This window comes from Scyliorhinus torazame, chromosome 21 (assembly GCF_047496885.1).
Source record: "Scyliorhinus torazame isolate Kashiwa2021f chromosome 21, sScyTor2.1, whole genome shotgun sequence".
Classification (NCBI taxonomy): domain Eukaryota; kingdom Metazoa; phylum Chordata; class Chondrichthyes; order Carcharhiniformes; family Scyliorhinidae; genus Scyliorhinus; species Scyliorhinus torazame.
Window position 1 is genome coordinate 89,818,925 of NC_092727.1, and position 13,511 is coordinate 89,832,435.

At 39.5% G+C, this 13,511-nt stretch overlaps 1 protein-coding gene across 8 annotated transcripts in view; it reads right to left on the reverse strand.

Annotated features, from left to right (window-relative positions):
- Nucleotides 1-2,681: 2,681 nt before the first annotated feature.
- gpatch8 (G patch domain containing 8) overlaps nt 2,682-13,511 on the reverse strand; it is a 242,518-nt gene continuing 231,688 nt past the window's right edge. For 7 of the 8 annotated variants that reach the window (XM_072487048.1, XM_072487050.1, XM_072487053.1 and 4 more), the window contains 2 exons: nt 10,719-10,849; nt 2,682-9,461 (listed from right to left, as the gene is read on the reverse strand). In XM_072487048.1, coding sequence (XP_072343149.1) covers nt 5,561-9,461; nt 10,719-10,849 — 4,032 coding nt within the window. In that variant the 3' untranslated portion in view covers nt 2,682-5,560. Of the gene's footprint in view, nt 9,462-9,969; nt 10,046-10,718; nt 10,850-13,511 lie in introns of those variants that run through there. The other variant, XM_072487055.1, reaches the window with a different exon arrangement.

Sequence of the window (13,511 nt, forward strand, 5' to 3'; positions counted from 1 at the left end):
CTCGCTACCGGAGGAGGTGGTGGAAGCAGGGATGATAGTGACATTTAAGGGGCATCTTGACAAATACATGAATAGGATGGGAATAGAGCGATACAGACCCAGGAAGTGTAGAAGATTGTAGTTTAGTCGGGCAGCATGGTCGGCACGGGCTTGGAGGGCTGAAGGGCCTGTTCCTGTCCTGTACTTTTCTTTGTTCGTGTGAGTAAACTTGGGCAGTACGGTAGCATGGTGGTCAGCACTATGGTTTCACAGCGCCAGGGTCTCAGGTTCGATTCCCAGCTTGGGTCACTGTCTGTGCGGAGTCTGCACTTTCTCCCCGGCTCCGTGGGTTTCCTCCGGGTTTTCTGGTTTCCTCCCACAAGTCCTGTAAGACGTGTTGTTAGGTAATTTGGAAATTCTGTATTCTCCCTGTGTACCCGAACTGTGTTGCGACTAGGGGCTTTTCACAGTAACTTCATTGGAGTGTTAATGTAAGCCTACTTGTGACAATAAAGGTTTAAAAAAATATATATTTCTATTATGGATTTGAAAGTCATTTGATTCCTGCAATAACTTTACTGCAATTTGATTATTTATTTTTTCAAAATTTTAAGTGAATGTTTTATTGTTGGTGATTTTTAACCATGTTCAGGATACATTGAGAAAATTCCCTTGCCTTTGTCTCAAATCCTTTAATATCTTTGGCTAAAAATATATCAATCATTCATCTTTTTAACATTAAGTACTGATCTAGCACCAGTTGTCACCTGTGGGAGAGTGTTCCAAATTTCTAACGCCTTTCGCGTGAATAACTATTTCTGACTTTCACTCTTAAAAGGACAGAAATTAATTTTTGACCATACCCCCTTGTCCGAGTGTACCAAGCAAGCAAAATTAATTAATCCCAATCTTCCCTATCTGTACCTCTTAACAGCTTGAAATCTTTGATCAAATCATTCCCTAATCATCTGAATTCTAGGGAATAAAATACTGGCTTGTCAAATCTCCCTGTAGCTTAACCCTTGGAGTCCAGGTACTATTTACAAATCCATACTGGTGCTCTCTGATCAGCTGAAAATTTTCAGGATGTTGGCATTAAGGGCTGAATTCTCCAGGGCACCATGATCCCTGCCATTTTTCAGACTGGTGAGAAGTGTGCATTGGTGTCCCCCATGGATCACTGTCCGGACGAGTACTCTTTTTGACATATTTAATGGCTTGTTTTGGGTGTACATACCATAATTTCAAAGTTTGCAGATGACACAAAACTCAAATTTAATGAACAGCGAGGATAACAACATACATTAGGAAGACATATACAGACTGGTGAAATGGACAGAGGACAACAGAATCAGAGGTGACAGGCAAAAAAAAATATTTTTACACTACAAGCAGTTATGACCTGGAATGTACTTTCTGAAAATATGGTGGATGATGAAACAAGTTTTAAAGGGGAATTGGATAAATATTTGATTGAAGTGGAAAATTTTGCATGGTTATGGAAAAGAGAGAACAGTGGGATTAAAATAGTTCTCTTAAAATACTTCTCTCAAAGAGCCAGCATCAGTATGATGGGCCAAATGATGTCCTGTGCTTTATGATATTTATGAAGTTCAAATGTGTAAAAAGCAATGTTCAAGTTCTTCTAAGCGTTAGTAACAAAAATCATAAAGTAAGAATATTAGAATCATTTAAGATGCAGATTGGGGGGGGGTCCGTGAAGATGATTTCTATAGGGGGAGGACAGTCATCTGATAAAAATGGCGGTAGCACAAGGAGCATACTTCCTAGACTGTCCCCATTTCGACAGATTATAACTGCCTGTGGAAGTTACAAATCAGGATAACTAGAAATGGAACAAAAGGTGATATGGTGCACATTTTCTACCATTACAGCACAGATTGGAGCCAGCAATCTCAACATTTAGTAATTAAATTTGATATGTCACGCACTCCTTATTCACCAATCATGCCTTTAGTGGGACTGTCCTATTATGAAGCTCCCTGTTGCACAATTATATAGGCAGCTGCCACCATTGTCTGCTGTCCCTCAATTGAAGGACAATGTCTGCTCAGCTTCTCACATCTACCATTTAAGGGAGATCCTCAAATTCATCCCCTCACAAATGAGGCAAATTAATTTTGTCCTGGCGTTCCAGGAGATCCACATGGGGCTGGTTTAGCAATGGGCTGGTTTAGCAAGGGGCTGGTATGGCACAGTGGGCTGAACAGCTGGCTTGTAATGCAGAACATACCCATACCGGCCTCCCCGAACAGGCGCCAGAATGTGGCGACTAGGTGCTTTTCACAGCAACTTCATTGAAGCCTACTTGTGAAAATAAGCGATTATTACCAAGTAGTTAAAAAAGTCAACAAAATGCAACCTCAGCAGGTAGAAAACAGTCACATACAAAACACACAGATATGACAATATACTGGTGACTTTAAAGTAGCACAGCAATGAAACCCTATCTGAACTATTAGACCTTTCTTGGTGCTCAGCAAAAATGCCACTCTGCTGTTGGGGGTTTTCACTCCATCTTTCCCACTAATGTTCAATCATCAATGGAAGACTCTTTAGAATACTGGTAGTGACTGGGTCAGACCTTTTGAAGTCCACGTTTCTGCACTTGAAATTTTGTGCAGTGATGCAGCTGCAGCAGCAGTAGCAAAATGGACAGCATCAAAGAAATAAAGGCAGAGTTCACAAATTATCCATACTTTATTGTTATAAAGGTTTTCTCCTATTGTACAGTAATGTTCTGCATGTTCTTGTGACAGAAAGTTAAATAAAATATGCAGTTTATGCAATAAGCTAGTTACATTTCTTTCTAGTTTTTGTTATATAACATTTTAAAACAGATGGAAGAAGCTGCTTTGTAAGATGTTTTGGGTGTTCAGAAGACCGAATTGAATCAAAAAGCTCAAGATCAAACAGAATTGACTACGTGGGAAAACATTAGTCAGAGTAATGTAGCCCCAATTAGACACATCCTTATATCATGATTAATAGCATGCACAAACTGTGGCACAATCTGCTCAGCGTTACCCGCCTTTTTTTTCTCCCTCATCATCGCTTGTGCCCAGAGATTGAAATAGTAATTGCAGAATTAGAACTCAGCCTCAAGGAAAAACTGGGCTGTCTCCAACAATAAGCAAATGGCAAATCCAAATAATCAATTACACACAATTGATGATTGGAAGCAGATTCTCCCAAAGGGCAAGCGGCTTTCTCTTTTTATGGACCTATGCGACAGTCTATCTCAAAGAATTATGAGCAATGGTGTATCTGCCTGCAATGGCTTGCATTCCCCATTCTGTTATCTGACTGACAAGCAAACCCTTGTGAGATATTGCTATACTGGTCTCTTTGTATCCTCAAACACAGCAAGGTTGTTAATACTGTACTCCTCCGCACCCCCTCCCCCCCCCCCCCCCCCCCCCCGATTAATCTATAATACAATTGTTTCAAACACATTTTTTTCTAAGTCAGTTTAGAATAATTAAGTAGCGTGGTTTTACTGGATGAAAGTTCAGAATACTGAAACCATATAGAAACTGCTGATCTCACTCAATCCAAATACAAGGCATTTATAATCTTAACTAGAAACATGAATTTAAAACAAATTCAATTTATTTTGTCATGCATACTGCAAGGCAGCACGAGTATTTCAAATTACTGTGTCAAGCAAAAGCATAACAACATAATTTGAAATGCAAACATATTTAAGCCCACACTAGATACCTGCTATAAAATGGATGTGAAATAAATTAACCTGGACCATAATGATGAAAAATTCAGTTTGATTTAATTATGTAAATATAGCTTCTGATTTGCAGTCACCAGTGTAATAAACTCTCAAATGGTGGAGCCTTTTCAGGCACCCAGGCATTCATGACATTATTTTATGATGAAATTGTAGGAAAAACATTCCTAACGTAAAACATATGAACTGTGGTGAGTGCCATAAGCAAAACCTGGTTACTAAAGGCAACCCAGTTAGTTACATATAATCAAACTTGCAGAACCAAGCAGATAATCATAATAGATGTCTGAATTGGTCTGGGAATAGAATTTCCTGTAAATGAGAAGTGATTATAATACCACTGTCAAATATTTTTCATGGCATTAGTCACCCAAAACAAATTAATCAAATGCTTTTAAAAAATTGAAAACGGTAGTTACTAGTTAATCTAATCGGTGAATTATAATTTATCGAGATTTGAGTCAGTTATGTGTCTGTATCCATTAGCTTATAGATTCCTTAAGCTCTCCTAAACACCACTTTTCGCAGAGTTGCTTATTCACTGAATACTTTGTATATGCAAAAACTCAAAATAAACCAAACTTCAAGAAATTTTACATTTACAGTACATAAAAACTTCAAAAAATACATGGGTTTTGGTAAAATATACATGCTTAGTTTCTGCCATAACAGAAACTTATGACGTTTACCTTTACAAGGATCGCTTAACCTACAAACATATTTACACAAAGCAGTATGTTAGAACAGTACCACAAAACCAAATGAATTTATTCTTTAAAAAATATTATTGCAGTACTCTGCATGTATGTCATTGTTTGATGAACCTACAAAAGCAGCATCACCTGTACAGAGTTCAGTGCAATTCTTTCCACTTTATTAAATTATAAGCTATAACTTATACAAGACTATTGAATTTTACAACAGCCCTGGGAATAGATCTTTTCTCACAAAGATTTTAGACATCTCTCCAAATTCCATTGATATACTGAAGCTAGCTTCAGCTGAAACGAATGTGATTTATTTGAGATGTCACGAGAAAGTCTCTCCGTTCTTCTTTCAATACATCAGGACCCCCAAATCTGCATTCCCTCACTCACAATCCAAAATGGCGAAGTGACTCTGCAGAGCTATTATTAGGGCAAATTACACACAACTCCTGTTCTTGGTTTTATCTCCCCAGATTTCGATGGCAGGTCGCATCGAGATGTGACCACCATAGGTGCCAATCATTCACTTTATGAATGTCAACCATGTTTCACTTTTCATGGCTACATTTTTCAGCCATCACTGATCAGAGGTTATGGAACTATTTAGGATCAACATCCATTAGGATCCTCACATCACTCGACAAAAGCACCCAAATACCATCCACCATCATATTAATTTATGCATTGCAAGGATTCTATAAAATGGAGACAGATTAACATGGATGCGCACTTCTTTTCACACGAAGATGGGAGTTAGCAATGGGGTAAGAGGAGGCCAACCGACTGAATATAATATTGGTGCATTCTGTCACGAATAGTTAAGGTATTAACCTCGTCTCTTGTTGAGTAATGCACTCAAAGAGTTTTGGGAAATCCAAATAATTGGTTCAAACTTTTTGTTTTTTAAATAAAAGAAACTGGAAGTCCCTGATATTACAAGCACATAAACTGCAATATATTCTTGGGCCTGAGCCTAAACTCTTTGGCTGTTGGAAAAAGATCAGTCTTTACTGCAACTATGTCGCATTTTCGTACCAAACTAATTGTTGGTAGAGTTATTTAGTGAAATGAAGCCAGATGCCAATCTTTTCACCCACTGTAACTTGCTTCAAGTGCCATGACTGGGAGGATGTTGGAGTTCCTGTCCTGAAAAGATAGGATGGAGAAATGGATGAAGATGGAGAGCGGAAGCACCTGCTCCTGCAGGCCGAGGGGCAAAGAGGGCAGGGTACAGAGCATGGGGGACTGGGTGAAGGGCTAGGGGACCTGCGTGGAGAGCTGATGCAGGTATAATATGTATTGGATGGCTAGTCAGAAAAGTGGCAGGATGAGTAGGGTAAATAGATGGTGTGATATGTGACAAGGAAATGGGGGTCAGGTGAGGCTGGGGTATGTGATGGATTTGAGCAAGAGTCTGTGGGTGTGCGTGTGGATGAATACCCATGGCAGCAGCTGCAGCTGCCTGATGTTGTAATATAGCATGGTGAACAGTGGTGATTGATGTTGCTGTTGCAGCTGATGGTTGCTGAATATGAAATTGTTGGAGAGTTGGAGCTGGAGCTAAGGCAGTTGAGGTAGGGAAAGTCTTCACTTGTTTAGCCAGAAGCTGTTGTTGGATGTGCTGTTGAGCTGCCTGTTGTAGTTTACTGTACTTCTCCATTTCTTCAGGGGTGAATGTTATAGGCTGTCTATCGAGTGGGGCCACCGATGAATCTGTATCCTCTTGGGAATCCTCGTCAATTTCTTGTACTTCAGCCTGTGGAATATAATTGGAGAATGGCTCTGGATCTGGGACATAATGCATCATAACTGCTTCACCAGAATCTGGTGGTCCCAATTCTGAAGGTTCTTTGATGACTTCAACTTGTGTGGTTACATCGGAAATGTAGGCTTCCGAGATAGTTTGAGTTTCCAATGTGAAACCTTTATGAACAAACTGTGTTTGACAAGAAACTGGTTGGGTTTTCTCATTTAGAGCTGATATTTCTTCATTTTCAGATTTTTCTTCTATAGTTTGAATCTCCCCTGGCATGGTCCAATTTAGTTGCTGACTGACTTCTTCCTTTGCCATATCTTTAGGCTCTGCCAGACACAGCTCCTCTTCTTTGTCCCCTTTCTCCAAACAAAATTCTTCAATTTTCTTTGTTGGAGGCTTTTTGGTTGTCGGCAGTTTTCCGATTAAAGGAAGCAGCGCCTTATTGCCCAAAGCAGGGGGAAGTTTAGGCCCAAAATAACCCTGAGGGGGATCTTTTAGTTTAATTCCTACTTTATTAGGTACTGTTGCTGCTTCACTATTTGTTTCAGATTTCTTTTCAGTCTTTTTAGACTGAATCTTTTCCAAAAGCTGTTTAGCTGTTAAAGAATTCCTTTCTTCTTGTGTTGGTTCATCTTCTAAATCCATTTTTCTTGTGCTGGAAGGGGTGTTGTTGGGGTTTCTGTGAAAAGTACTGCTCAGTTTTACACTATCCTCTTTGTTTGCTTCCTTCTTCAAAAGATTGCCTTTTTTCACCAACAATCTGCTTCTGCTGTAACAAGGAGATTTTGACCGATATACCCGGTCTCTTGAGAACGATCTACTGGTGTTCCTTCGGCTGGATCGTCTATCACTTGAGCTATCATGGCTATGTGATCCTTTGTCTCTTGAAATGGATCTCCGTGAGGTACGGTGCCTAGTGCTACCACTGCGTTTGCGGCTATAGCTACGGCTTCGTTGCCAGCTTCGCTGTGTTGCGCTCTGACTACGTCGCTTGCCTCGGCTCCTGCTGTGGCTGCTACTACGAGTTCTACTTCGGCTATGTGTTCTACTGATGGTCCTGGCCCTTGCCCGAGTTCGGGTTCTTCCCCGACTGCTACTTCTGGATCTGCTCCTACTGCGTCTATAGTCATCATCAGATGAAGAATATTTGTGCTTTTTCCCTTTGTGTCTTGATCTTCTATAGTCATAATCTGAACCATGAGATCGTTTAGAGCGATGTTGTGACCTATCACTGTAGTCACTGTAACTATCGGAATAGCTTCGTCGATGACTGTATCTACTACAGTCCGAGGAAACATCGGACCCAGATGAATATGACCTATGCGATGATCGCTGGGAGGATGAACGGCGTCTTCTTGATCTACTGGAGTAACTTCTGTCACTTCTTGAATCATAATCGTCACTGTAATGGGAGGAGGATTTTTGTCTAGATCGTTTTCTATGGGATTCATCATAACTATCAGAGTCTTCATCTCTGCTGCTGTCACGGCTCCTATGCCTAGTTCGGTTCTCTTTCCGACTCGTTATCTTTTTCTTTGAATCACTGCAAGAACCTGTCTTTTGCTTTTTGCTACTGGGCTCCTGAGGACAATCCTCTTTTCTACTGCTGCTGCTACTACTTCTACTATCTTCAACAGCAGCAGGTGTATGTTGGGAATCATCCTGCGATCTGCATCTTTTTTTCTGCACTTGGCTACATTCCTCCATTATTGTAGCCATCTGGACAGGATGTCCTACAGCAATATCTTTGTTTTTCTCATCTACGTTTTTACTCTTGTGTTTACGTTTCTTTCTTTTTTTCGAATTCCCATCACGTGCTACACCATCCTTTTGCTTTTCCTTCTTCTCATTAGCTTTCTCCTTCAAATGCTTGCCTGATTTTTTGTGCTTCTTTTTCTTCTTATGCTTGTGCGATTTCATGCCCTTGTCTTTGCTATTGGCAGTTTTATCATTTTCATCAGCTTGGACTTCAGATTTTCTTGCACTCAGGCAAGACTGTCCTTGCGGTTGAGTATCACCTTCACTTATTGTTTTCAATGCAGCTTTACTGGTACTGATGTTACATTTGTCCTGAGAATCTTGATCACGATCGTGTGCACGTGAATTCTCACCGTCTTTTTCTTTGTTTTTTCCTTTAGTATCCCTATTCCGTGCCAGTTTAAACTCAAAGTAAAGGGGATTGCAACTATAAGAGATGCATGGTTCACTCTTTGTAACCATCAGTAATTCTGAGGGCCACTGAAGGGTGGTACTTTCATCTTTGCTTAAGACGGGAAAAAAGGGACCAGTTGGTTGTTTAGGTCCATTGAAAACTTCTTTATTTGCTGAACTGTTCTGTTTTCCTTCCTCACAAGCACTAGGCTTTGACGGTGAGGCCTCACAATTCTGCTTGCTTATGGTCTCAGGGGACTTTGCATCTTTTTCAGGCTCTGTGTTTGTTGCTTGATTGGCAATATCATCATCCTGTTGTACGTAGTCTGTCTCATTTTCTTTTTCTTTGCTTTCCCGAGGCTTCAAATCATTTTGTAAATCTGGGCTATTTTTTGTAGTCTCCGAATTTTTCTTACTGACACACTTACTTGACTCTTCCGTGGCTTTCATAAACAACAGAAATGGAAAGTTAGGTTTCACTTTGCAATGTGCAGGAGGAATGTAATGATAATATTCCGGTTCTGACTGACTGGTATCATCCTCTTTTTGCATCATCTTTTTCAACTTTGATAAGGTACTATTTATAGAGTCATTATCACTTTCTGACTGACTAGCCCCTTCGGTCTTATCAGAGTTTGCTGTAGTTTCAACCTCCATTGACTTTGGTGATCCTTGACCGGAGGACACTTTATCATCAGGGTTTGCTGTTTCAGATTCATTTGGCTCCTCTGCAACATCACTGAATACTGAAGCTGAAACGTCAAGCCTGACTGGTACCTTTTTCGCAAAAGAAAATGACACTCCGAGTTTTTGTAAGGGAGTACTAGAATTGTTCTTAAGCTGGCTGATGCTAAAAGATTGTACTGGCTGGTTGCTCTGACCTGAACCGGCAGAGCTTCCGCTAGCACAATGACCTGTGTTGTCAGTTTCTCCTTTGCCGTCTCCCGATGTGCTGTCAGATACACTCCTGTTAACAGATGGTAATGCGGACCCACTAGTCTTTCTTCCACTGCTATCACTTGTGCTGACAACCTTTCTGTCATTAGCATCTTCATCAACAGCCACAGTTGTAGCTCTGAACATAGGACCGCTTCCTGGGGCACTGCACAAAAGAAAATAGAAAAAGTCAACTAATAGTGCAGATGATTGATTGATATTTTAGCTTCAACAAGAAAACAAGCAATTCATTTTAAACAATTAAAAATCACAGGCATCAAGTGCTAAAAGCCAATGAGAAGCACAAGTAGCAAGAGATTATCAAGAAAAACTGCAAATGCTAGAAATTGGAAATAAAAACAGAAATGGTTGGAATCACACAGCAGAAACATCAGCATTGAAGAGAGAGATTAAAGTTTCACGTATAGACCCTTCATTAACTCTGTTCTGACAAAGGAGTCTACAACTGAGAACAACATTTCAGTTACTGATGGATCCGCTATGCACTTCGCATTTCTGTTTTTTAAAATGAGTAGCGACAGTTCACTTGAGGCATAGTTGTGAGGCTTTGCCACCTAAAGAAAAGCAGGCCAGCAATTCTTGACAATTAGGATCATTAAAAAAAATCCAAGCGAAATGCAAAGGTCAAACAGTTTAAAAAGAAGCTACAACACCAGATGAAGATCTGTCATTATGGATCAAAACATCTTGGCAGAAGCACAAGACTTGTACTGCACTGAAGAGAGTGTCCTGCATATTTCAAAACAAAGGAAAAAATAACACTCAAAAGGCACTTCCTTGACATAGCGTTGGATTCTCAATTTGAATCAGAATGACTTAAAAGAAAACCCAATAAATTGAATGCCGCAATAAAAAAATTCTTATTCCCAAAGATACATATGCCACTCATGTCTCCTATTTCTGTCTTTTTCTCACATTCCTCAACGAAAACGAAATGATAAACCTAAGGATCTCAAAGTCGATGTGATCAATCTCAGGTAGCTGCACTGTAGGCTGACAATGGCACCTTGTATTTTTTCTGAGCTATGTTCTGGGCAGTTCTGCTGTGCTGCCTTCCACTAAGGAGTGCATAATAGTGTATAAAAGCACATTTCCGTCCAACAATTTGGGAAAGCTCATGAAATATTTCAGTGCTGAAACAATGCCTGGAAACTGCCCATATAGGCCCAGATCTTTTGAGTGTAAACATTATGTGGTCTAGAAGTATCATACAGGTGGGCAAAATAATTCACTGATTTTTAACAACAGCTGAACCCTACTTCAGAATGTGACATAAAGCTTGCATGGCAGTACAAATACAATCCCATGGATACACACATTCAACTTTAAAATGTTGTGACCACTGAACATAGCTTATAATTGGAAATGTGGTAGAGGTTGCTCTGTGCAATAGAATGCATACCATTCCTGTTGTTTTCGCTGCTCTGCAAGCTCATGGAACCGGCGAAGTGCCCTCTCCTGCTTTTTCTCATCTTTGCGAGATCTTGAGGAAACATTACGAGCAAATTCTCTTTGCTTGAGGTCTTTTAATCTCTATGGTAACAAAAGGGAAAGAAAAACATTTCAACTGCAACCACAAAAATGAAAAAAAAAATCCTGCTGAAAAATATTCCAGAGCAGTTAACTTTGTTTTTGGGGTGCATTTGTGATGTGCTCTTTTCTTTACAATAAAGAACATCAGAAACTATTCAAACAAAATTCCCCAATGAAACACAGCCTCGGTTGTGCATTCACTTGTATGCAAGACTGCAAATCGTTCGTTTTTGGGGATGGGGAAGGGGAAGAGAGAGCAAGAGAGCGAGAGAGAGAGAGAGAGAAAGAAAATTACGGGTGGAGCAGCCAATTTCTACACAAGGTCAATGCTCCACCCACAACAATTTTCACAAGATTGTGAACTGTGCATTGCATTAGTGCATTATCATTACTGCTCTATTCTGTTCTGCCAGCACAGAGATTTAAATAGCAATCTGCCCTCTTGATTCCAATTATGGTCCAGGCACCCTCTGCAGATTTAAAATTAGAAATTGCCAAGCAAGATAGATAAGGGAGGTGATATTAAACATCAGCAGCAGGAGCCAAGGTTGAATATAGAAGGGATAGTTGTTATTTAAATATTATAGTGCTGGAAGAACAATGGTAGGTCGGAATGGGTTGGTTGAATTAAGAAAAAAATGGTGATTAAGTATTTGTAGACATGGTTGATAGGGAAGGGAAAATATTAGTGGGTAGAAACACTGCATTGTTGATACAAGAATTGTGGATTTGGGGCAAAATTTTGGAAGCGTTGACAAGCCATCTAATATCAGAGTGTATATAGCAGTCACTTCATCTATCATTTTGATGCAAGTTAGCAAAGTAGAAATCAAGGCAATACATCAACAGGAATTTCCATTTGGTTAACCTTGTCACATCTTGCATTAATTATATAAAATAATTTACTAAAGACCATTTTCTTTTAAACTTACCTGTTAAAAGTAGTAAACAGTAACATTGGCTTCATTACCTGAAATAAACAGTGGATACTTTGGGCTATGAGAATAGACAATTTTTTTTTTAAATGAACTTTCTTTCTTAAGCAACGACAGTCACTATAATTGCAACTTTAACAATAGAAATTCCACACACCATAGAAGATCAAACAAAATATTAAAGGTTGACCTAGAAAAGAACTCTATGGTCAACACGGTACATTACCAAGGGACAAACAAAAAGTAGTGCTACACTCAGGAGGGTTTTGTGTCTGTAAAATTCAAATAAAAAACTGCGGATGCTGGAAATCTGAATTGAAAACCAAGTGTTGGAAAACTGAGCAAGTTTGGCAGCTTCTGTGGAGAAGCCGACCTTAGTTCCGAAAGAGTCATATTAGTCTCAAAATGTTAATGGTTTCTCTTTCCACAGTTGACAGACCTGCTAAGTTTTTCGAGCACTTTCGATTCTCATTTTTCTTCCTGTGTTGGTTTGTTATTCTATTTACCTTACCTGACACTTTTTGGCAAATACTGAGTCACAAGCAAATCATGCAGGTCATCTACATGTTTTATACTGGTTCTCTTATCGGTTATTAGCATCAGAATGGTCACGTATCCCAAACTGTTAAATACAGTTTTCATTTATCGACACTGCTAGGCTATTTTTAAACTTAAACCATCAAAAAAGCTGCCTTATATGTATTTATTAGCTGCAAAAGGTTAATCCTAGCTGCAATACTTGTGAAGGTTTATAAATGCCATAATCTATTGGGCTCTTGAAACCTATTCAGCAGAGTGGGTAGATTTGTGAGAAGAAATTGGAATATATTTATATTCCATTCAGACTTTAGTTACTCACATCAACATGAGAAAAGGAGCATCGTGGAACAATGAACATGGAACCCTAGAAGGAATAAAGGAACAAATGGCCCTCTAAAATCACAGGGAGAAGACCACATATCAAAACAGCACCTTTAAGCATTGCAATTATATACAATGATCAATATCATAGCATCATTTTGTGGGGACAGAGGAATGTGGGGAGGTGGCGGAGTAGTGGTATTGTCACTGGACTAGTAATTCAGAGACCCAGGGTAATGCTCTGAAGATTCAAATTCCACCATGGCAGATGGTGAAATTTGCATTCAATTTTTAAAAATCTGCCATCAAAAGTTTAATGACTGTGAAACCATTGCAATTGTCGCAAAAGCCCACCTGCTTCACTAATATCCTTTGGGGCAGGAAATCTGTCAGCCGTACCAGGTCTGGTCTACATGTAACTCCAGATCCACAGAAATATGTTTGATACTTAAATGCCCTTTGAAATGGCCGAGCAAGCCACTCAGTTCAAGGACAATTTGGGATGGCCAATAAATGCTGGCCCAGCCAGCGGAGCCCAGATCCCATGAATGAATAAAAACAAAATGAGTTCCCAAAAGGGAACTCAGTAGAGCAGTTGTTAAAATCGATTTGATTTACAAGGACAGAAGAGTCAGGTAATCATTGGATCTTAAAAAAAACTTTACACATTTTGATAAATGTTGCTGCAGGCTGAAAATTCTTTCTTGTGAATAACAGACACTGAAGAAAATGGGCATCATGGCTAGGAGGACTGATACCAAATGTTCACTTCAGTCATTTGAGTCTTAAGGCAGAGGTTTAGTGTATTAATTAGCATGGCAAATTAACTGATGCATACTTGGGAGTTTGGTGAACAGGGAAATTAG